The 22,585-nt window shown below is 54.0% G+C and overlaps 8 protein-coding genes across 8 annotated transcripts; 3 read left to right on the plus strand and 5 right to left on the minus strand.

Annotated features, from left to right (window-relative positions):
• Positions 1–130: 130 nt before the first annotated feature.
• BDZ83DRAFT_719860 (endonuclease/Exonuclease/phosphatase) lies at positions 131–1,795 on the plus strand (the record flags this gene model as incomplete). The annotated part of the gene is made up of 2 exons (XM_060512217.1): positions 131–1,637; positions 1,779–1,795. The coding sequence occupies 2 exons, from the start codon at positions 131–133 to the stop codon at positions 1,793–1,795; spliced, it is 1,524 nt and encodes a 507-aa protein (XP_060364678.1).
• Positions 1,796–1,824: 29 nt separating this feature from the next.
• BDZ83DRAFT_779044 (kinase-like domain-containing protein) lies at positions 1,825–4,544 on the minus strand (the record flags this gene model as incomplete). Its single annotated transcript, XM_060515507.1, has 5 exons — positions 1,825–2,700; positions 3,007–3,487; positions 3,547–3,750; positions 3,781–4,282; positions 4,337–4,544. 5 exons carry the CDS (start codon positions 4,542–4,544, stop codon positions 1,966–1,968), a joined length of 2,130 nt encoding a protein of 709 aa, XP_060364679.1. The 3' UTR covers positions 1,825–1,965.
• A 408-nt stretch (positions 4,545–4,952) lies between these two features.
• On the minus strand, positions 4,953–7,328 carry BDZ83DRAFT_622665 (uncharacterized protein). The gene is made up of 4 exons (XM_060508339.1): positions 6,992–7,328; positions 6,387–6,860; positions 5,679–6,324; positions 4,953–5,619 (listed from the first exon to the last, which is right to left on the minus strand). Exons 1-4 carry the CDS (start codon positions 7,076–7,078, stop codon positions 5,414–5,416), a joined length of 1,413 nt encoding a protein of 470 aa, XP_060364680.1. The 5' UTR covers positions 7,079–7,328; the 3' UTR covers positions 4,953–5,413.
• Positions 7,329–7,917: 589 nt separating this feature from the next.
• On the minus strand, positions 7,918–8,933 carry BDZ83DRAFT_779066 (uncharacterized protein; the record flags this gene model as incomplete). The annotated part of the gene is made up of 2 exons (XM_060515508.1): positions 8,192–8,933; positions 7,918–8,111 (listed from the first exon to the last, which is right to left on the minus strand). Coding segments are annotated over exons 1-2 (714 nt in total), but the record flags the coding sequence as incomplete, so codon positions are not given.
• A 1,265-nt stretch (positions 8,934–10,198) lies between these two features.
• On the minus strand, positions 10,199–12,357 carry BDZ83DRAFT_752521 (glycosyl transferase family group 2-domain-containing protein; the record flags this gene model as incomplete). The annotated part of the gene is made up of 3 exons (XM_060514213.1): positions 10,199–11,346; positions 11,445–11,670; positions 11,797–12,357. 3 exons carry the CDS (start codon positions 12,355–12,357, stop codon positions 10,199–10,201), a joined length of 1,935 nt encoding a protein of 644 aa, XP_060364682.1.
• A 4,247-nt stretch (positions 12,358–16,604) lies between these two features.
• On the plus strand, positions 16,605–17,733 carry BDZ83DRAFT_652111 (uncharacterized protein; the record flags this gene model as incomplete). Its single annotated transcript, XM_060510502.1, has 3 exons — positions 16,605–16,641; positions 16,667–17,146; positions 17,654–17,733. 3 exons carry the CDS (start codon positions 16,605–16,607, stop codon positions 17,731–17,733), a joined length of 597 nt encoding a protein of 198 aa, XP_060364683.1.
• A 1,329-nt stretch (positions 17,734–19,062) lies between these two features.
• On the plus strand, positions 19,063–20,136 carry BDZ83DRAFT_349077 (uncharacterized protein). The gene has a single exon (XM_060502511.1). It carries the CDS (start codon positions 19,289–19,291, stop codon positions 19,811–19,813), a length of 525 nt encoding a protein of 174 aa, XP_060364684.1. The 5' UTR covers positions 19,063–19,288; the 3' UTR covers positions 19,814–20,136.
• A 1,310-nt stretch (positions 20,137–21,446) lies between these two features.
• On the minus strand, positions 21,447–22,298 carry BDZ83DRAFT_578268 (Fms-interacting protein-domain-containing protein; the record flags this gene model as incomplete). The annotated part of the gene is made up of 2 exons (XM_060505106.1): positions 21,447–21,843; positions 21,931–22,298. The coding sequence occupies 2 exons, from the start codon at positions 22,296–22,298 to the stop codon at positions 21,447–21,449; spliced, it is 765 nt and encodes a 254-aa protein (XP_060364685.1).
• Between the last annotated feature and the right edge of the window lie 287 nt (positions 22,299–22,585).

A 22,585-nucleotide genomic window follows, 5' to 3' on the forward strand; every position in this document is an offset into this window, starting at 1 on the left:
CCTTCGTTCGCATTCTCCTCAGTGGTCTTTCCTATTTATTCCTCCACATATTCTCCAATTTCCTGAACCATAATCTTCAGGCTCTTCACCTCATCATTTCAAAACATCAAACAACATAAACCAACACAAAATGGACAACCCTCTCCCAAAGGACCTCCGCCTCCTAACCCTCAACTGCTGGGGCCTAAAATACATCTCCAAGCTCCGCCCCCAACGCCTCGCAGAAATCGGCCGCCGCATCGCCGCCCTCCCGGACCCGCCCCACGTCGTCGCCCTCCAAGAGTGCTGGGTCACCTCCGACTACGACGCCATCCGCGCCGAGACCGCCGCCGTCCTGCCCCACGGCAAGTTCTACTACTCGGGCCCCTTTGGCGGCGGCCTCGCCGTCCTCTCCCGTTGGCCCATTGACGAGAGCTCCATGCATGCTTACCCTCTCAACGGCAGACCCACGGCCTTTTGGCGAGGCGACTGGTACGTCGGCAAGGGCATCGCCTGCGCCCGCATCCCCATCCGCCTCGCTGGCGCAGACGGCGGCCCCGGTAGAGACCACGTCCTGAGCATCTTCAACACCCACACCCACGCACCATACACCGAAAACCAACCGGGCGACACCTACCTCGCCCATCGCCTCGCCCAGTCCTGGGAAATGTCCAAACTCCTCCGCGCCGCCGTCCAGCGCGGCGACCTCGCCCTCGCCATGGGCGACTTCAACATGCGGCCCCTGTCCCTCCCGCACCGCATCATCACAGCCCACGCACCCGTTTACGACGTCTGGCGCGTCCTCCACCCGGACTCCTCCCTCGGCGCCGCAGACGACCCCCTGGAAAAGGCCCGCGGCAGGCCCGTTCCCTCGGCCGACTTTAACTTGCGCGAGAACGGCGCCACCTCGGACCACGTCTACAACACCTGGCGCTGGTCCAAGGAGCAGCAGAAGAAACTCGGTGAGGGTAAAGAACCCGTCGTCGTGCCGCCAGACACACCCGACAGAAAGGGGAAACGCCTGGATTACATCTTCTTCGGCTACGGAGGAGGAGGAGGAGGAGGAGGAGGAGGAGGAGGAGGAGGTGGTGGTGGTGACGGCGGCGGCAGCTGGGTCGTTCGCAGCGCTCAAGTCGGCATGGTCGAGCCGCATCCCACGCTCGGCTGCTCCCTAAGCGACCACTTCGCCGTCGAGGCAACGCTGGCATACCAGACGACCCACCACCGCCATCACCAAGGCCTCGACGCAACGGAAAACGATAACGAGACGTCCTACCTCCAGGACGCCTCAGCTAGCTCCCACCGCGACTCCTTCACGTCCGAGAATGCCCCCCTTTCCGAAGGGCCAGGCAAAGGTCTTCCGTTGCCAGTCTACGACGAGATCCTCTCCGTAACACGTCAGTACATCCACCGGGAAGAGAACCAGCGGCGCTGGCGGGGATTACACTTCGTTGCATGGTTTGCCATTCTGATTGCGTGTCTTGTGGCTGTGTGGTTCAGCCCACACAACTTTGTTGCCTTCATTCTCATGCTTTTAAGCAGTCTCGGACTGGCTGCTGGTGTTATTGACGGACTCATGTCACTCCTCTTCTTTAACTCTGAGATCAGAGCCTTGAAGGAGTGTGAATGGGAAATCACAAATGCCAAAAGGCTTGCGCGTGATACTGTTTCACAGGAGGCAGTGGAGAGGGAAAAGTCTTTCTAAGGACCCAAATGATGGTCGTCCTGCTGAGTATAATGATACCCCAAGCTCTAGGCGTAGTTGATGGTGCCTCCACGACATGTCACACGCACTAGAGGAGAGGCTGATATGTAATGAAGAATAATGTCTATTCATACTGAACGTTCCCTTTTCCTTCTCATGATGGCGCAACACATCTTGTACGTGTAATCAGCCCAAGCTCCTATCAGTAGCTATTTCAACTTTGCCTCTCCGCCCAAAGTCGCCCCGACTGACAATCCATTCCTCGCACTCATTCAAGAAATTCAAGAATTTGTAGGGTAGACTGTTCCAACAGGCCTACGACTGACCATGTCTTTTCGCCGCCATGAATAACCCAGAAAAGCCGTTTGCTTCCTCATCTGAAGAACTTCCTCCTTGACCCAACGATCCCGCAGTAACTTGTCTCTTGGGCGCTTGCATTCTTTTCGTCCGACTCTTCTGACGTACCATTTGAGAAAGGCCTTTTCGACATCTTCCAGAAAGGCATGATCATCAATGTCGCGATCGAATCTTTTCAATTTGGATGAATCGTAGGGTTTGGAGATGAACTCGGTGGTCAGACCCCTCACATCGTCTTCAAAGTCGTACTGTAGAAACCTAAGACGGAGATCATCCAGGTTCTCCGACCCTTCCACTATCTCAGAATCCATTGAGTCAGACCAGTCGCTGATCGGCTCGTCTTCTTCAAAGTAGTGAGAGTCGGCGTAGCTTTGAATGTGTGGTATCCACTCTGGTCGACTAGAGCGTATTGTTTCCCAAGGAACGCCCCGAAACCACGGATGAGCCTTGATCTCGGATGCGTCGTTATTGAAAACGTATTGACTTGGTACCCGCTTGTATCCCTGAAGCTTCTCCCAACTTCGTCGAGCATCTTGATTGCGATACTCGGGTGAAGAGAGGCGGCCGTCCTTGTCCTGAAGCAGGTCCTTGATCAACTGCCGGCACACTCTCGAAACCGGAGGTCCGTCAACAGGGAATACCAAGCTATTCCGATATTCCTGCTCACAAAATCAGAGAAATATCCAATGGGAAGAATTGTTCAAACTTACGAGGATGTTCTGTTTGGTGTAGTGACGACCCTTCTCCGAAAGAAACGGCGTGTGCCCATATAGGCACTCGTAAAGGATGATTCCAATACTCCACTAGTCGCATCTACCATCATACTTCTCTCCCATGACCACCTCTGGAGCCATATACTGGCTTGTACCAACAATCGAGCGGGCAGAGGATCGGCGTGTCTCTGCTGTTCGCCAACTAAGCAACTGATCGACTTTTACAATCTCGTCTGCGTTTGTTTCGACGACATTGAACGGGCATTCAAGCCCGTCAAACTTGGTTCGGAGCAATTCTGACGGGGGATAGTGTTTTGATGATCCTTCCCGAGATGATCGTTGCCTGGCCTGTCCACCATCGCGGGCGGCTTTTTGATCTTCGCCATCACCGTCTAGCGTAACACCCGTTAGGGCTAGAATTGACTGTCGCTGCCATTTGTAGTAAGAGGTGTCATGGGACCAATGGTCGTCAAAAGCCAACCCGAAATCCGAAATTTTCAGGTGGCCATCGGCACCGATGAGGAAGTTGTCTGGTTTGACATCTCGGTGGATGCATCCAAGTCTATGGGCCTCTTCGACGCAAAGTATCATCTCAGCGATGTAGAATCGAGTTCTCGACTCGGTCAAGATATTTTCGCGAATCAGAAGACCAAGAAAGTCACCTCCCGGCATGTAGTCCATGAGGAGATAAAGATTGACTGGATCTTGGAAACTGGATATCAGGGGCACCACCCTAGTCCTAGTTAGCATAGAGTACAGCGTTGCCCAGCACATCGAGAGGACTCTACTCACCAGTCTGAATTCTCAGAGGCCGCCAAGAAGTCTCTCTCCGCTCGCAAGTGCCCTTCTTGGCAGCTTCGAATCATGTCAGACTTCCGAATGACCTTCATAGCAAAAACCTGTCGTCGGCATCGATCCCATACAAGCTTGACAACTCCGAAGCTTCCTTTCCCGAGAATTTGAAGAGTCTCGAGGTTCTCCAAGTCTGATCCTCGACTCATCTCAGCGCTAGACGTTGTTGACTACGCAACTCTGCAGCTGTGTGTTTTTGCGTTTCTTTGCTCGCGGAGGAAATTGGTCTCCATTGCAAAGAAGAGCCTCCAGTAATAGTCTCTCTCACTCGGACCGAGGTGACCTCCGTATTGATCCAGATTTCGTTGGTGCTCGGCGATACGTTGTTCACGTGGTGTTGGACGACCACTCAAGGCGTTCTCAAAGTAGGTCTCTAGGTAGATCCTGGCTGCTGCTGCTTTCTCGACAGTGTGGACCCTTTGTTTATCAGAGAGTTGGTTCCAATCCAACTGTCCCCAGGGTGTGTAGTGGGACGCTGAGGGAAGCTCAAATTCTAACTCAGGTGGTGGATTTGGGGCGGCCGGGCCAAGAGGGTGGTTTGTGACGGGCTGGGCAATTGGGTATCGCAGAGGGCGGGATTGCATTGTCTTGTGAGCGGGTTTCCCCCGTATGTCCATAAATCTGTGAATGAAGTTCCTGGTTCTGGTGGACCTAGCACTGCCCGAGGACTGTAGGTCTGTTCTGTGTATTAGCTGGTGATGGTTTGCCCTCTGAGTCAGTCTCTACCTACGCTGATGATGGCGATATCTCCCCTTGAACAAATGGGTAAGTGGGGTCGCCTGGAGATGAGGACGGGTATTCCAAAGAGTGTGCTGTGCCTGTCCGTCGACTTCTGGGCTGAGGTCTGTTGGGAGTGTGTGGTTGGCGTCTATGGCTGTTGCCGTAAGGGTCGGATTTGAACGTGCGACGATGCTGCTGCGGAGAACTTGTTGATGCATGATGCTTAGTAGTGATGGAGGAACTTATAGAAGAGGTAATGAGACCTGCTGGTATAACGACTTGTGATCAAAGCGGAGTCCAAAAGAGAGGCGGACGAGCAGTCCGGCTGTGATGGTGTTTGGCCTGGTGGCATGTCGTCTGAGAAGATGTAGGCAGATTAGGAACGAAGATATCGATCGTTGTCCTCGGCCAACGGTTGCAACAGGGGACTTGCCAAAAGCAGCCGGACCGCCTTGGCCATTTCAATTGATCTATAGGGGGCAGGTGAACCCCATTCAGGATAGTCGCCGGCGACGAGGTAGGTAACTACGCCGCAGATTGTGCTTGCCCTAACATCTCAGGACATCATAACAAAATTGCAGGCACGATCAGTCACCAAAGAAGAAGGCTCGCCGGGAGATTCAATATAAGAAGTAAGGAGACTTTGTTTTTTCGTAAAAGGAAACCGGAGCTAAGTACAGACCGACCGGAAGAAACCATCCATGTCCGGTGAGAGAAATTTCCTACATCAACAGAAAACTCTTTTTGTGATACGCCAACTAATGCAGTGTAAGTCCTCGCCTCGTCATCCCATCAAACACATTCTGCTTCTCGCATCCCGCGAGGGGATTGCGGATCTTCGCAGATAGCCACAGGTCGGAGACTATCCATTGCGGCAACGGCGCATATATCGCGATTCGGCGAATCGTATCGCCGTCACACATCATTACGAGGAAAGGTCGGCGTCTGGAACGCCGAGGCCCAGCAGGGGCATGCCACCTTTTCATAGCATGCTCGCCGGGCAAAATAGGGTAGAATACAGTGAGAAGCATCCTGAATCGGCGTCTCGCCGCCAAAAAGGGGTCGTGCTAGTGAGGAAGCGACCTGTTTACTTGATCTCAAGGAGCTTAACGTCGAAGGTCAGGGTGCTCTTGGCAGGGATGCCGGGCAGGCTCTTGTTGCCGTAGGCGAGGTTGGCGGGGATGGTAAGACGACGCTCACCACCGATGGCCATGCCGATGACACCAATATCCCAGCCCTTGATGACCTGGCCCTTGCCGGCCTTGAAAGTGAAAGGCTTGCCCTTCTTGTTGGCTAGAGATTGGAGTCAGCGAGACATTCAGAAGGAACAAACATTTGAACTCAGTGCTTACCGTCGAAGACCTTGCCGTCGTCGAGCTTGCCAATGTAGCGGACGCTGACGCTGTCACCGTTCTTAACAGCGCGGCCAGTACCAGGCTTGCGGTCGTCAATGGTGACTCCCTGGACGACCTTGACGCCACCAACGGGCTTGCCAGCCTGCTTGGCCTTCTCAGCGGAGCCGGTGGGGCCCTGCTCGAGGTTCTTGGCGAACTGAACCTTCTTGTCGGACTTGGGGGTGGTCTTCTCCTCGGCGGCGACGGCCTCACCCTTGTTGTTCTTGAGCTTCTTCTTGTCCTTCTTGGAGGTCTTGGTCTCGTCGTCGGCCTTGATCAGGTCGTCGAGGCTCTCGGCAGCACGCTTCTTGCCCTTCTTGCTAGTCTCGACCAGCTTGGGGGCCTCCTCCTCGTCGGTGTCGACCTCCATGACGCGCGGGTCCTCGGTGTCGTCAAGGTCGTCGCTGTCCTCATCGGGCATGCCGTACTCGAGCTCATCGGGGGACAGGTCGTACTCGTCGTCGTCCTCATCCTCGTCGGATCCCTCCTCCTCCTCATCGTCGATAACGTAGTTACCAGTGAGGTGGACGGTGTGGGTACCAGAAACGACGAAGAAGACCTTCTCACCCTCCTGGACGGTGATGTCAAGGGGCTGCTGGTAGTTCTGCGCGGTTGTTAGCAATCAAGATTTTCCACCCAGACTCGCACGGCCTATTCGCAACTTACGCGCTCGGTGTCGAGAGTGCAGATGACAAAGTTCTCGAGGTCAAGGCCCTCGTCGTCGTCATCGCTCTCCTCGTCGTCCTCCTCATCATCGTCAGAGGCCTTGCCCTTGCCCTTCTTGCTGGACTTTCCGTTGGGCTTGGCATCGTCCATCTCCTCGTCAGACTCCTCCTCGCCGACGGCCTCGATCAGCTTCTTAAGGGCCTCAGCCTGCTTCTGCTTCTTGGACTTGGAGGGGTCGCTGGGGCCTCCGTTGGGCTCGTCATCGTCATCGGACGACTCGTCGTCGTCGCCGTTGGCATCAATGAGGGACTGAAGGTAGTCCTCATCGATCTCCTCATCCTCGCCGGCCTCAAGGTCGTCACCGAAGCGCTGCTTGACAAGGCGAAGGGTGGAGCGGGGGACAGCAGGAATGTTGCCATCGGCATCGGCCTCGGGAGCCTCAGAGGGATCAATGGCAGCCATGGTGATGCGGAACTGGGAAATGCCATGGTTAGTTAACTGTGAATGAGCGGGAGTGCGCCCGCGCCCAGCGCAAGTTACGATCTGGTCGGCGCCTGCGCCCAAGTGCCCACAGGCAAAGAGACAAGGCAGAGGGATGTACATACAGTGGCAGGGAAGTCGGGGTTGGCGGGGATGAGGATCTCGCCAGCGGGGACCTCGAGCCCGTACAGAGCGACAGGAAGCTGGGCCATTGTGCTGATTGTGAAGGTGGTATGTGAATGAGGCTGGTAAAAGCTGGTGCTCTTGCACTTGATTATTGCTCTTCAAGGAGGTCGAAAAATCAAAGACCGTTCGTTCTTGAAGGGGTTATTTGGGGGTATGGAAAGACTAGGGAGAGGAAGAAGATGGAGTGGGATTCGGGTGTGAGAGGGAGGTTGTACAGAAAAGTCGACGAGGTAGCTTTTGCCTGAAATTTTTTTCCGCTCGACGACCAGACCAGACGGAACTTTTTTCTTCTTCTTTTTTTTTCTTGGCCTCGACCCCACCGATGGCGGCGCTAGTGCTGCCTTATCCTGTCTTATCGGCCTTATCGCACCATAGCAACCAAGGCGCAACGGCAGGGAAGGTGCGTCTGGGGAAGGAGCTGCATTGGACCCTTGCCCAAAAATGCCCAAAACGACGTCTTCACCGGCGCTTTTGTGGACGGTGAGGACCCTCCACTCGTACACCGCTTTCTGCCTGGACTCGGTGCTGATGCTGTTGACGAAGTCTGTGCTGCCTTTGAGGTCCTTTGAGGTGCCTTTGTTGCGCCATCAAGGATCGCTCATCCTTACTGTAAGCCATACTCTGATGAGATCATGCTTGCAAGTTGTCTGTGTGGTATTCGACCTTCAAGTTGGGCAGATCCGAGATATCGTCATGTTACGGACATAGATGGACGATATATCTCTTGCATGACCTGTAGACAGCATACCTTCTATCATCAAGATAGGTACACACAATCTATTTTCGTACTGCAATATCACCATCCCTCTCCCAAATCTCTCACTTCTGTTATTAATCGTTCATCGTCTTCAACTACCTACCTCGACTTCACAGACCAAGCCTTGACGAGCTGCCACACGAACCCCAAAGCAAACCTCGTCTGCCCCTGCTCATACACCTGGCCCCTCTCCCCAACTTCCGCCATCTTACACGCAATCTCGACAATCGGCCCCGGAAAGAGGCGCCTCTCGCTGCTCCGAGCGTACGCCGCCACCAAATCGTTCCCGTTCGTGATGCCCCCTATGATATGTAACAATAAGTTTTAGCAAAACAGACATGAAGAGCAAAAAGAGAAGAGAAGAGAAAGCAACAATACATACCACAGCTCCAAAGATTACCATCCCGACACCATCGAAACTCATCCCCCACAAACTTTGCCCCGGGAAACTTCTTCTTCAGAACATCCTGCAGACCCCTCGGTCCGCATACCTTCCTCCCCTCCAAAATCCCCGCGGCACCGCACAAGAACGCACCCGTACAGACACTCAGCACGTCCGTCTTCTTTCTGTTTCCTTCCTCCTCCTCCTCCTCCTCCTCCTCCTCCTCCTCCTCCTCCTCCTCCTCCTCCTCCTCCTCCTCCTTCTTCTCCTCGTCAGCATGCCCCCTCAAGAACGCCAGCGTCTCTTCATTCCAGCTCGCCCCCGGATCCGGTCCGGGGACAAGCAAAATATCCAGCATGCCCGGCTGGACCTCCGGGCTGGAGACATCGTGCGTCGGCTGAATCCTGACGCCTGCCGTCATAGGGAGCAGAGGAAGGTGATCTACCTTCGGACTGGCCTTTACAGAAATGTAACAGATTTCCACGCTCGGCGCCAAGTTCGGGATATGTCTGGGTATCATGGGCAGACTCCCCAGGTACTCCTCGACATCATGAACAGGACGTCTACGCAAGCCATATCGAGGAGCTGACACTCGGACGGGATAAAGACCCCAATCTTAACCACCTTGGTACCGTTGTCTGTCATTTTTCTTCTTCTTTTCTTCTTTGAGTTTTGTCGTGAAATGCGACAAAGGTAGATTGAAGCAGTACCTGGAAGGGGGCACTGGATTAAATCAAAATGTCTTTTTTAGAAAAAAGGTCCTACAAGCTGGAGAAATCGGGGACGTGGCTGTATCGGTATCATCGTCAAGGTATCAAGCCGCATCCATTCATCTTTATACTCGAGCAAAGTGTCATATCAAACCGTCCGTCCGTCCTCTGAACGGCTGCCATCCTTTACTCCGCGGTCCGGGAGCTCCATCGGTACAGCCAAGATATTCCGTACACGACAACCAAGCAAAAAAGACAATAGGCCTCCGGTGGCTTACAACCATGGGAGCTGATTGGGTGTGATCTCTTAACTTCCGAGAGGCTTCGGGGTTCTGGTGGCTCGACCTCAGCGGTGCTGGACCGTCTGACAGATGAGAGACCATTGTAAGCTGGTTGGAACGGCTTCGTGTCTTTGTCTGCATGGATCAGATTTCTATCCACCATCATTGATTGAATCAATCTCATTGCGTATGCTGATGAGGGAGCTTTGCCTGGATGGTTTCCTCTGAGCAAGCTTCAAAATACATCATGTTCATGCCTACTTTACTCACCATGATGGAGTTCAAACCACAAGGAACTCAAACCACTGGGAAACGCCTACGAATAATGTATAATTCACATCAATTTTATCGTGGCAACGTTCTTCCTGTTAACCACGCCGTCCAATCCACGTCTTAGCGTCAATTGCCATGATCATGAATCGTTCTATGTACACACAAGATTAAATATTATAGGACTCGTCCAAATTAATGGGCTCCGGGATTCTGTCGTGTCGGCCTCCCGTCTTGCTCTTTTGGAGCCCATTGTCAGCTGTTCCTGCTGGGCTTGTCCCGTCCCCAGCGGATGCAGTCATCTTTCGTCACCATCCCGGCATCTTCCTGCCGCTGGTGGGTGAGCCTCGTCATGCTGGCCTGGATATGTCCGACCCCATCGTTTCCACTTCGTCTTCCGTATAAGCGAATGCACTTGGACGGCTCTCTCGCTCGTCAAGTTCCTGCGTATTGCTCCGAGAACTCCGGTTTGAGGCCCCATGAATACCCGAAATCTCTAGAATGCCGATACCATGCCATGCCATGCATATCAAGAATGCCCTCATCTATTTACACGTGAGGCTCTCGGGAGCCCCAACTTCTTCATACACGTAATCGAGTTAAAAACCGCCACTTGGTGGGTCCTCCTGGAATTGGGCTGTGCGTCGAATTGAAGAAAAATAATGTGAGCCATCGACGCCTCCGCGGGGAGGGCGAGGTCCTGTCGAAGAGTAGATAAAAGTTAACACAGAAGAAAATAATTGTCGTTACGCGATTTCGGCTGCCGTGAGGGATTTCGCTCTTTGCCGGGTGACCTTTTTGCTAACGGAGTAGACCAAGTCCAGCGTCCAGAAGTGGCAAAGCTGCGCCTGAGCGCAAGGAATGGCACCGTAGAGAGGAGCGACGAGCGGAACCATTGCGTAGTCAATGAAGTTCTTCTTGACGTTGCGGTAAGAGAAGTTCATGCCCTCAGATAGACCAGCCTCGGTCATCTCACGTTGGCGGGACTTGACGCAGATGCGGTGGAAGCTCTCATACAGGAAGAGGTAGAGCGCAATTTCCATGAAACCAAAAGTGCGCAGGATATTGCAGACGTCGAAGATCCAGCTGAGGTGAGCCACTTCCTTGTTACCCTCCGTGACCCACACGTACAGAGTGGAGGAAATAACGAAGATGGTCATCTGAAGAGGAAGGAAATGCGCCTCAAAGAGACGGTGGAACAGGTAGACGATGCGTTCCCAGTTAGGAGACTGCAGTGTGTCGTGGGTGACGTCGGAGAAAACACCGCTTTCTCTGGGCTGTTCGGGATCCTGTTGGTCGAGCTGCGTCTCAGGGACGTACACGTCGGAGGCGTCGCCCATGGAGTTGTGAAGCGGACGGAAAGCGCGAGAAGTGTGCTTCCTTTCCTGCCAGAGTTCGACGACCTTTCGGAGCGCATATCCGGAGTCGAGAGCACCCCACATGTGTCTCATGGCCTGCTTGTAACGAGCCTGCATGTCCGAGTAAATACCGCGGAGACCCTTAGAGCCATCGCCACAGACGTTGCTCTGGCTGACGGGGCTGACGACGGTTCTGACGGTCAAGTTGCCGTTGAGCGCGAAGAAGCACTTGAGGTACATGTGCAAATCTTCTCCGATAGCCTCGTTGTCGCAGTCCCAGCCGCCGACGCGGTCAACAAGTTCCAAGGGCACGGAGTAGACGGAGGTGGGAGGCGCAATCGTAGATCCGGAGTAGAGTCCAGACATGCCACCAGCACCCCAAAGGATGTCGGCAACACGGACAATGGCGGGAACACTGTGGGCGTTGCGGTCGAAGATGATTGGAGCCGCGTACATGGTGGTCTTTGCTGTTTCGGGATAGGCCAGGTGCATGGTAGTCAGCAAGGCGAAGAAGTTGGATGAGAGGTGGCTGTCGGCTGTACACCCCACGTTTCTGTCAGCGAATCATCCTACATGCGCAAAAATTGGAAACATTGACTGCGGCAGATTCTCAGAATCTGACATGCGCACGTACCGTCGAGACCAGTAATGATCACATCCTTGCGGGTGGTCATTGAATATTTTTGGCTCAATTTGCGGGCAGCCCATGCCACGTTGCTTCCCTTGCCAGCGGATTCACCTGGGATGTCGGACGGATGAATAGTGTAATCGATGCTGCGGAACTTCTTGACAAACTCCTGAATGAGGGTCATGGCCTTCAGTTCGACGTTGGGCTCGCGTTGTTCCATTCCCAAGTAGACCTAGGATGCAAGTGTCAGTTTCTGAACACGGATCAATTGAGAATGAAAGCAGTCGCCATAGCAGTGGTGAATGACCACCATTTACAGGATAACTGTGTGGCTGAAGGGGTGTCGTAAGGTACTCACATCGTAGCAGCTGCGGGCTTGAGGGTGCGAAGCCAGCACCTCCAGAGTCTCCTTCAGAGTGTCCATCTCCTCCTTGTAGTTGGGAACGATGATAGCGTGGATGACGCGGTCGGGTTCAGCATCACCGTCGGTGTAGAGTTCGGGCTCCATGTCGCCAGCCTCGCTGCTGGACGCAGAACCACCGTGGGAGGACGTGAGGGTCTCTGAACTAGACAAGGAGGTCGAGGAACCACGGCGACGGTGGGAGAGCCTGTAATCTCTCAGGGTCCTGTTGCGAGCGATCTTCTTCAGCTGGCGGGTCATGTCAAAGACAGCCCAGCAGCATCGGAGAGGGAAAGCGAAGACGAGGATATGGATAAACAAGCAGTAGTAGGCGTAGATTTCGGTCCAAATGCCAGCGCCCTTGGCAGTCGAAGTCGAAGAGCTAAGGCTATCCTCGTGCAAATAGTTGTGTGCAGAAGCAGCTGATTCCTTTGAGATAACCCAGTAACTCAGACCCAACAAGCCGAGCATGGCCAAGCCGCCGACGCGGCGCGAGGCCCAGGCCAAGATCGATGACATGGTGACGACCGAGGATAATGCTTCGGTGAGGCGCGTTGCCAGCGATGGAAAGGTCGACGATAAGGCGACAGCTGCGAAAGGTCGACGACGGAAGGCGAGGTTTTCTGTCTGTCGAGGCAAGCAGCCGATAAGAGGCTTGGAGAAATGTGCGAAGCCTGACTGGGGGTGGAAGTTTGCTCGAGGGAGAGCGAGACCAATGATTGCAGACAGCAAGTGGGAGAGGGAGAGAGGAATGAAGAGGGAAGTAGGGCGGAGGAGAAGAATCAGATCTCTGGGCCGAGATTGCGTATGGCACGCGTAGAATTGGAGCCCTACCGGTCGAGGTCAATAGTGGTCTCTCGCGCTCTCTCACTCTGTCTCTTGAAGAGCGTTGAGTGTGGGTGAGGAGGAAAGCAGGTGACAGATAGGAGGAAGGGGGGGGAGGGGGAAAGAGAAGGAGTGAAAAAGGGAGAGACTGGGAAGAATTAGAGTGCGTCTTGTCGGATGATATTCACGAGGAGGATAGCGACTAATGGATACGGGGACAGACTGAGGAAGAGAGAAGGAGGGAAGAAGTGCAAGGTAGTGAGAGTGGATGATTTCTTGGATAGGGACCTGGGCATGGAGGAAGAGGAGCAGGAGCCAGGAGGTGAGTAGGCAGGTGGACACGGGTACAGTAAGGTCGGGTCGGGTCTGCTAAGCTACGGTAAGGTGCGGTACCTTAAGGTCCAGTCCAGCCCACTTCAGTGTCGTGCGGGTGGTACACTACAGACAGGTAATATTGTAAGGCAGGCCGGGTATGCAATGAGGTAGACGAGGGGGGGCGGCAGAGAAAGGGGGCGCGCTGGTTTCTCTGAGGTGAGGTGCGGCGCGCCTTGCTCTGGACTGGACTCTGTATCCATACGGAGTATTCGTACCAGCCCTCTTTCCCTTTCACACGCGCACCTCAGAGCTTGTTTGTGTTGGACCAGACCAGACTGGTTCCAGATGGGACGTGGGGAGGAAAAAGGGTCACTTGTACAGAGTACTTGTGTCGGCCCAGCGCCACAGCCTGACTTAAGTGTGGAGGACCCGCTCCCCGATGTACGGATACCAATATTATCTCTACCGCCAAACTTTGTCTTTTTTATTTTCATTCTCACCAAAACAACCAACGGCACCCAAGTATGAAGATGGCTCCAACAGGGTGACGCTGAAGCTCTGTTGCACCGACAACTGTCTACACTACCTGCTGAGGTATCCTATGTCAGGTAGGTATAAAGGAGGTGCTCGCCGCCTGCAAGATGAGGTGGGAAGACGAGCAGTTTGCAAAATCGTCGAACTGGGGCCTTGGACTTGACAATGGGGGTGGTGGAAGCCTCTGGATTGGCGAGACGACGAGCTGGGGGTCTCCTAGCACCGGTGATGGCAGCCGTAACAGACCGGGGGGGTTACTACCTTAGGGCACCTTGATCCGGAGAACTGCAGCAGATTGAGGTGGTGAAGAGGCGAGGCAGGTCGCAGAGAGCAATGAAAGAAAAAAGAGAGAAGCAAGAAACAGAGCAAGGGTCGAGATGGTTCCAGTGTGCCAGAAGCCAGACTAGACCAGTTTTGGACTGATTTTTGGATCATGATTGGCTCATCAGAAAGAAGGATCGCCTCTGATTGGCCTGGGCGGCAAGGGCCTGGGGTATGCCGTGCTGAGGCTAGTGCATCTCGCCCGCTCGCATCGCATCTAATGGGCTGCCTCTGCGCCTGCCTCACTCCCATCCTCTGCCTCGATAATTGCTTTAGCGCGAAAAGGGACGTGGGCCCATGAGAGCTCGCAGGGGTGGCACGGATACACGGACAAGGTCTGGTTGCCTTGGGAATTTTCTGCGCTTGTACTGAATCGCCCCGCGGGAAATGAGAAGTAAGAAATTACCGAGTAAGCGGTCAATCGCGAGCACTGTGTACGGCCGGGATGTAGAGTTGAGTCTGTCTGCTTTTCTTTCCCCCTTCTTTTCCTTCCTTCGTGTTGATGATGACCAATCGACGTCGAACTACGGATTTAGCCAACGGAGTAGCGTTCGTTGGTTTCGCTTCGTGATAGATTCTCTTGCCCAGTGCCGATAGCGATAACGATCATAAGGAAAGCACTGCCATGCCATGCCATTTGCTTGTCACGTTATAGTAGTTTAGGCCAAGAAAGTCTCATATTCTGCGAGGCTTGGCCAAGATTCCGAGTATGAGCGGAGCCAATATTCGTCAACACCTCATTCTAGAGTCTAGTGCAGGCAGTCGAACTGCAGAGCGTGGGAACCCCTTCAGATAGATTGACTGGGCAGGGCAGCTTGTTGTGATGGTGAAAGTGTATTCATGTGTGACACTGCGTCATGATCGAGTGCGAGCCGGCAATACTAGACAGGAGCTTGTCGGGCACTGCACAGCCGCACTTGGCGGGTGGCTTCACTGAAGCTCAATTCGAACCTTCTTTATCCTGTGTCGTCTCTTGGTTCTAGATATTTGATGCTTCAGTCTGGTTGATACATTCCTATGTCCAGCCTTGATGTCAAGACTCTCTCGCCTCTCAGATGGACGAAGTTGATAAGGATGAGGTGATAAGAAGCACCTCACTGCGAGTCTCTACCTTAAGGCACTCTTTAGATCATTTCTACTACGGTATCAGGCCAAAGTTTAACCCCCTTGTCAGGTATCTTTGCCCGTGCTTTTCGAGATTACATCAGCAGCATTACTTTCGAGATTCTTGTGCACGTCGAACACAAATTTGGCCATTGAGAGTCACTGCTCTACCCTGGCCAGACCCACGCTACCTGGTAGGGAGTTTAAACTTACCCCTATGGACCAAGTAGTATTACATAGCAACGAGTGTTTAGAGAGAAAAACCTAGAGCAAACAGTCGCACTTTTCACAATGACTGGGACGTAATTTCACAATATCTCCGCACAGTATGCGCTTCTCATGGAGCGATGCCAAGTTCATAGGTCAAAGACTGCCTGCTGCCTGTGCCTTTATCCACGCTAGGGACGCTAGAGACGCTAAGATGCCGTGGGGTCGCTCCTCCCGCTCTGACGGGCTGGCTCGCCCAAACGGGATATTTGGAAAGTACCTCCCCACTAACAATTTTCAAGTGCTCGATCCGGGGGCGTCACAGTGCAGTGAAAGGTCCACCTTGTGCTGCTTTTTTACCGCCAGCTCTCCACCTCACCGAGCAAGCGTGCGGCAGGCAGGGGACCCGTGGGCCTGTGATAGGTACGTACTCCATACAGCCAACAATACTGCGTATGGATACCTACCTTACCTTACTCTGTACGGGTACAAAGAGCAAGACAACTCGACACCCGATGCTGGATCCCGCGGACATAGTACGGCGCTCCCGCGATGACAGAGCTGGAGGCAGGGCACCACGGCACGCAGGCGGCAGGAGTAATAACTCATCAACAATGGGGACTGGAGCCGGACCCGGACCTCCTGAATCCCCATTCCATTCAAGCCCTGCAAAAACATACAAACAAAGGAGGTCCAGAGCTCAACAGCCCATAATTGTTTCTGGATTCTCATTGATGACAGTCTCAGTGGTGGCTCTGGTGGATGCTCAGGATGGAAAAGGCGTAGAATCCGGCCGGGAATAGTCGACAATGCGATCAACAACCAAGTACTCCGTATTATGTACGAATACTCTGGCTTCTATGGACTCGTGGAGGAGGATTCCTTTTGTGCCAGGTTGTGAAGCTTAGCCATCATTAGTGGAAAGCCGCTCAGGGGGCGGTGTACGGAGTACGGATACAGATTATTGTGTAGTAAGCAGTCGAAGCTTAACCACACAACCGAACGTGGGGCTTTCCTTACCTTATTGTTCGGGCTGGTACGGAGTACTTCCAAGGTAAGTTCTTATGCATCCTTCCTTCTTTCCAGTCGTAAGGCGCCTGCTTAGTCGATAAGGTGTCATAAGGTACCTAGAGGCTAAGGCACCTTACCTTACCTCAAGCAGGCCCAGTCTGAATGATAATACCTACCTGACGGGAGGCAGGTGATCAATGAGGCAGCTTGCGCTGGCTGCCCTCCGTGACGATTACACCTCGGCTGCTTCGACTTCATCAATTTCCTCTCTAGTGACGTGCCTTAATCTTTGTCCTAGCCCACCTTGTCAAACCAACAAGTCGACTTCTTCCGAGGATTGTTCCCGTCAATTTGCTGCCACCAGCTAGGTCCTACGTGTGCGACGCCACTGCTGTATTTGTACCCATGGCATCAAGTTCTTGTCAGCTGCCAGCTCAGAAAAGTACACAATGACGATTAAGCCACGACTAGGTATCCTCTCGAGCAGTAAGGTTTACATCATAAGCTCAAGACCACGATGATACGACGCAAGCTACCCGAGAGCTCAAGACAGTCGATAATATCATCAAACACCCAAAGCTCGACACCACTAGTCCATTCTTGATTCAACCAACAACCACGCCTATCGCTCCTACGATTCGACCGTGCGTTGATCATCCGGCTCAGGAAACATGTCGAGCATTCTTGGAAGCAGTCAACACTGCGACTATCCACATTTGCCAGGCCGGCGAGGATGAGCAGCCATGCGCCATTGATGCCGCCTTTTGTGCCACAGTGCCACGGGACAAAGACGGTATCCAGGGTCGCCGCCGCCGCCGCCGCTGGACCTATGCTATGCTTGCGTGCGAGGACGAATCGAAACACGGCGGGCGGATGCTGCTGGCGGTACCACGCTATCGCAGTCTCACAGACGATGCTTCAGGTCTGGTAGATTTACCTACCACTGCGGCGCTGCAGGACGCTTCTAGCTGCCGGGACCACATGCAAAGTGGTACGTAGGCACGCCAAGCGGAGCAAATCGTGGCTCAGTCTGAGAGCGCGCACACCTTTTTACACGTCGCGAGCCCGTCTAATGAGCTGCAGTCTCGCAGTCCCGTAGTGGCCATTGGTTCGTTCGAGGGTGCTTCCCCAACCCCAGCTCTCACAAGCGGCGCTGCAACTTGAGCTGTCGACAGGCGGCGGGTCGAAGGAGGGGGGACTTCCAGCGTGCAGCCACAGCTGCCGTCGTCATCCATCACGGCTATGCTGCGGCATCGTCGTCATAGGGCGAGGAGATGCGACCCTAAAGAAACGAGGTCATGGGTAGCTAGACGACGAACGACAGCGATTACCAGCGAAACGCGCCTACGCAGGCGAAATTGGCCACGGCATGGGCAACGGGACCGCAAGGCAACATGCCTGCCAAATGTCATCTCATGGCATGCATTTTTCGACCAGACTTGTCGCACGCTTTTCGCCTTCCAGGGTTCGCATCGATGATTACACTCTGATGGACTAGCCTGCGGTCGAGGCCCCGCGGACGATGTTCTTAGTCGTCCCACCATCGCCAAACTCACACTTGGTGTCATCCTGCGCTGAATCTGACGCTGTCCAGTCGGTCCAATCCAGTTACAGTGCGGCCCTCCTGCTCACTCACAGTCGGACTGGAGAGCCGACATAGGATCTCGTGGCGTGCTGGGATACCGTTGCTGCGAAATGATGGGACGCTGAGACATGGCCGTTCTCCAATTTTTCTCTTCACCTAGCTTCTACGGCTCCTCTTGCTCTCTGCCTGACCCCTTTGCAGAGTCGCAATGGCCAAGGAGATCAAAAGTTTTCAAGTCCAAATCAGCAGACGAGAATCAGGCCCAGGTGCTCTGGCCAGGTCTCTACCAGGGCCCCAGAGTTGCAAAACTGCAAACGGACCTGTCAAGATTCAGCAGTGACGGGTCACGGCAGCCGGGGCGGGAAATTTCGACCTGCATCCCGTTGACTTGGATGCCCTGGTCACACTGTCCGATATCGACATGTGCCCGACAAGTACATATCGCCAACAATCCATCTTACCAGTCTCAATCACGCTCAGACACCGGGCGGTTAGCCTTGGTCAATGCAAGTTCGGCGTGGCCTCGCGAGCCGCATCAACATCATCAAATCAACGCCGTTAGCTTCTAGTGCATTTCATCAACCCCGTGCTCACCGCATCCAAGCCATCTTGATATGCTCGTGCTATCAATGGTATCTATTCATGGCCTGGCTGATCTAGCGCTTTCTATAAACGGTTGATACGAAATGGCAGTGCAATGGTGAAGAGACTTGAGGTCAGACGAGCAACATGCATATAGCAGGTAGGGCATGCCACAGACAAGTCTTCGCATACTTTGTTCATACAGAACACGAGAATACCAAATTCGACAGAGGGTTCACCTTTGGACGGGGGTGGCGTCGAATGGGCTGCCATCCTTGTACGGATAGCTGACGGTGCTTATTCCTCCCGAACAGATGCAGGCCGCGATATGTCTGACAGAAAGGATACCGCTGGCTCTTCGTCCGCTTCAGGCTGTTTCTTGTATTGTTCGCTCGCAGAGTTGCCCCAGACGCACTCCGCAATTACTCAATCACAAGCGAGAACTTGCTTCTTCCGTAACGAACAACGCGAGCATGCTCGTCCGAGGATTATCGGATATGAGCTTTTGGTAAGAATACGATAAGCAAGACCATGCCCATCGATTGCTTCGTAATTCACGCATATGCCGGGCGCAATTGCTCCTTCAACTTTACTCCGATCTTGGCAGAATCGTTCCACTCGCGGCATCTATTGTGTAGAGACCCGACCACCTAATCCGCGAACCTCCACCATAGGATTCAGCAATGAGCATTGGAGCAGCAAAGCGAGCCCATCCATACCGATGCGGATGCTAGCTATGATGATGAAAAGTCAGCAACCAGGAGAAGACCGAGGAAGACGTATTGCAAGGAGGACCTATAGGGGGGTTGCCGGATGGTGGGGTGGGCGAACACTTGGCGGGCCGGCGTTTGAGATTGAACGTTTCTGATGCTCCGAATCTGACTGGCCGACTGGACCAGCAAATTGCAAGGCAAGACATGGAGTTCCAGGTCTCCTGCCCAGCCAGCCGGCCGCGTTAAGAGGAAAATGGTCCGGCTACGGCCACCAGCATGGTTCTGTGCCCTGTGCTCGGGCTTTCCTGGGGGAATCGGAGCGCCTCCTCGAACACCATCAACCTCGATGCTCACCGTTGAACCCCATCAACGCCGGTCGCACCCTAGCTTGTTGCCAACGCGGAACCTGCGTCGACCCGCACTCGCGGATCGCCATAACGGTGGTATGCCGCATAACCACCAGATGCAGATATCAACGGCGAGATTATCGGAAAAGAGGAGGTTTTGGAGAAACGGAGACAACCAAGGGAACGGAGTTACGAACCACACATTGTGTCCACCAATCCACGATTCGACTCTGGCGCCGTTCAACGGTTACTTGGCAGGCCTTGGCTTAGTCCGTCACCCAGGCCATGAATCCATCCATACGCAGAAGGGATTTGAAATTAAGGTTGAGAACATTCACCGTGGCACAAGAGCGCCCGTCTCCCAGCTTAAGTCGAGACATCGATGCGTGTCTGGTACGGCTGAAGCATCTGATGTCTTGATGATGAGCTAGAACTCAGCGTGCGATGGCTCCCGCAAGCCTCAGACCGAATTGGTGCAATTATTGCTCCTCTCGGAAACCTACGTCTGCAGAGTACCTAACCCACGCATAGCGGACAGTTTACCCTTGAGACAACAAATCCATGGACCAATGTGGCACTCAGACTCGTCCGGTCACAAGTGGCATGTCTCAACATGTTGCGATTCAGAAGTTCGCCCCATCATGTCCGTCTGCGTACGCATCTGCCCGTTTACCACCGGGGCCGTCTTGTCGACCGACGGGGTCCTGTTCTGCTCCAATGCGGGAAACAACTTTGAAACAAGCCCTGCGAGACAGTCGAGATGGGCATACTTTTGCTTGCACAGCATAGGATGAAGCTTGCAGTACAGCGTGCGTGGCCTCGAGCAAGCAAGAACGGGTGATGGGGTGTTAGGGGACCATTATGCCGGACTTGATTCCTGCAGCGACTTACCATTTATGTTCCTTGAGGCTTCTCGAAGCATATGGACGCGAATGACAGAGGTGATGCAATATGCGATCCGCGCTGTCAGGGAATTATCGACGACCAAGACTTCACGGCATACTTGCATCCTCCCTTTGCCAACAGAACCTGTTTCTGGAAGATTGTGCCCGTCACCTATGAAACGGCTTGCCCCAGATGTCGAAAGCCAAAAGCAACCAAAAAAAAAAAAAAAAAACTCCCCGCCCAACGTCTTCCATCCCCGTTGACTCCGACAGCCGGACGGATCAGCCAACCAGTCACCTTGCGGGACTGACATGTCGCATCATCGGATCCGGGGTGAGACCTTCGGCTGCCCTGTGCATTGCTTCCCCCAGCCAACGCGTCACTTGTGCTTCGGCCGGGCGGGCTTCGCTGGGCGTCCGGGCTTATGCCGAATCGGAATTTCCTTGGCAGCCGGCGCGGGTGACGACAGTGTCCCGTTCAACAGCCGTCCCCTCGAAGTTCCCCGCGCCGACCCACCCCCAGAGCATTGGACACGTCCCGACGTCAAACACGGCTCACTCGTCTTTGAACAAAATATGTTTCGACCTGTATAATATTGATTATTGAGCTGACGATGCCAATCGTCTGCGATGACGTTGTGGTTCTCGGTGGGCTATGAAGGTGCGAGGCGAGCCTTTTTCTCGGCCTTGTGGTCTTCTGTTGACCCCGTCTGTGATGTTCCACCCTTTTTGCAATCCCATCGGCAGCTCTTTGGAGGCGCAGCGCGCTATTACACTGCGCTGTCAGCAACAGAGCCACCCCAGGCCCAACTTTGACATTTCCAACGGTGCCCACGGGTGCGTGTCACCGCAATATACCTTTGAACTTAGATGCCGTTCTTCCGTAGCCCCACCCTCGTAGGCATGCTCGCGGCTTTGGAGAAAAGTCCTCATCCGTAGACTCCGGATGCAGCCTTGAGAAGGATCTTAGGACATGGCGACGCCTAGTGGAATTATTCCCCCCTAGATTCTCCTGTTCAGGATCTTTGTTGGCCATCTTATTTTTGCGGCATACCCAGCCGATGTGCCGAACCACGAAGCTGGGTCAGAGCCTCTCGCAGAGCAGTGAGACCCTCGATCTGTTGATACCGAAGCACATTCTGCAAAGACATTCCGTGCAGCAGCCGAAAGATCGAGCTCGTCAAACGGGGCAGTATGTTCTATTTGCCGCTTTCATACAACCTTTTCGAATAGCTCCTGGATGGGTTTCGCAGCCTACACCGGTGGATGTTAGAAGTTGATGCGCAGGACAAGTTTTGCGCAAAATAGAAAAAAACGCGTTCTTAGAACTCACGTCGATAAACTTCTCCAAGTCTTTGTCCAAGTTGGCCAGGTCGTCCTTGCGCTTCTTGTTCTCGGCAATGAGCTTCTGCTTCCTTCCCACTAACTCGAGCCTCTGCTGCTCGAGGGCTTCTCGTCCCGCGCGCTCGTGGCCGATGCGCGCAATCATCATGGCGTCCTCGTCGGCTTCGGTGTGTTCTGGTTGCTCGGCGAGGAATTCTTCGACGGGGATGAGAGGTAGCTTCTGGTAGGTATGGCTGGAGATCACACAAGGGGTTAGTTGTACATGAACACCTGCCGGCCGCTGCAAAGGAAGAGAAGAGAAAAAGCCGTCCCCCACTTACTCATAAGATTCGCAGGCCTCAATCTCGCCCTCGAGATGGCGCTGCTCGTAGTACAGGTTCTGCAGCTGGAGGTGCAGGCGGTCGACCTCATGGCGCGCCTCGGCGGTCTGGGCTTTTGTGTCCCTTGCGTTGAAGTTGGCGGAGCGGTGCAGGCCGCGGAGGTGCGAGATGTTTGTGAGGAGGAGTTTTTGTTCTTTTGACAGGGCGGCTTGGAGATCTGGTGAAGAAGCTGAGCCTGACTCTTCGGCCGCCGCGCGGGTGATTTCGGTGAGGAGGTGGAGGAGCTTGGCGGCTTGGTCTTGGGCGTAGCCTGAGGTCTGGAGGACCGCGCCGAGTTTCTTATCTGATACGAGCTCGTTCACTACCATTGTTGCGGTTCTTGCGCTTTGTTCGTGGGGGAATGTGGCCGAAGTTGACGGTGAGGGGTGGCAGAGTATGGTGACAATCGTGTCGGTCTCGACCGAAGTTCGTCAATGGACTCGCTGATGCCGATTTGTTTGGTCGGCGTTGTCTGAAGAGAGGCTTCGTGAAAGCTTCGGGATGAAGTTGGGATCGCGTCTCTCTTGTCTCGGACGCGCGCAAGGCTGAAGGAAGGCGAGTGGTGTAGTCCCGCGATCTGACGAATGGGGTGGATGGTGCGGTATGGCACTTTTTG

The sequence above is a fragment of the Colletotrichum acutatum genome, assembly GCF_030867785.1.
Source record: "Colletotrichum acutatum strain CBS 112980 chromosome Unknown BDZ83scaffold_50, whole genome shotgun sequence".
In the NCBI taxonomy this organism is placed as follows: Eukaryota; Fungi; Ascomycota; class Sordariomycetes; order Glomerellales; family Glomerellaceae; genus Colletotrichum; species Colletotrichum acutatum.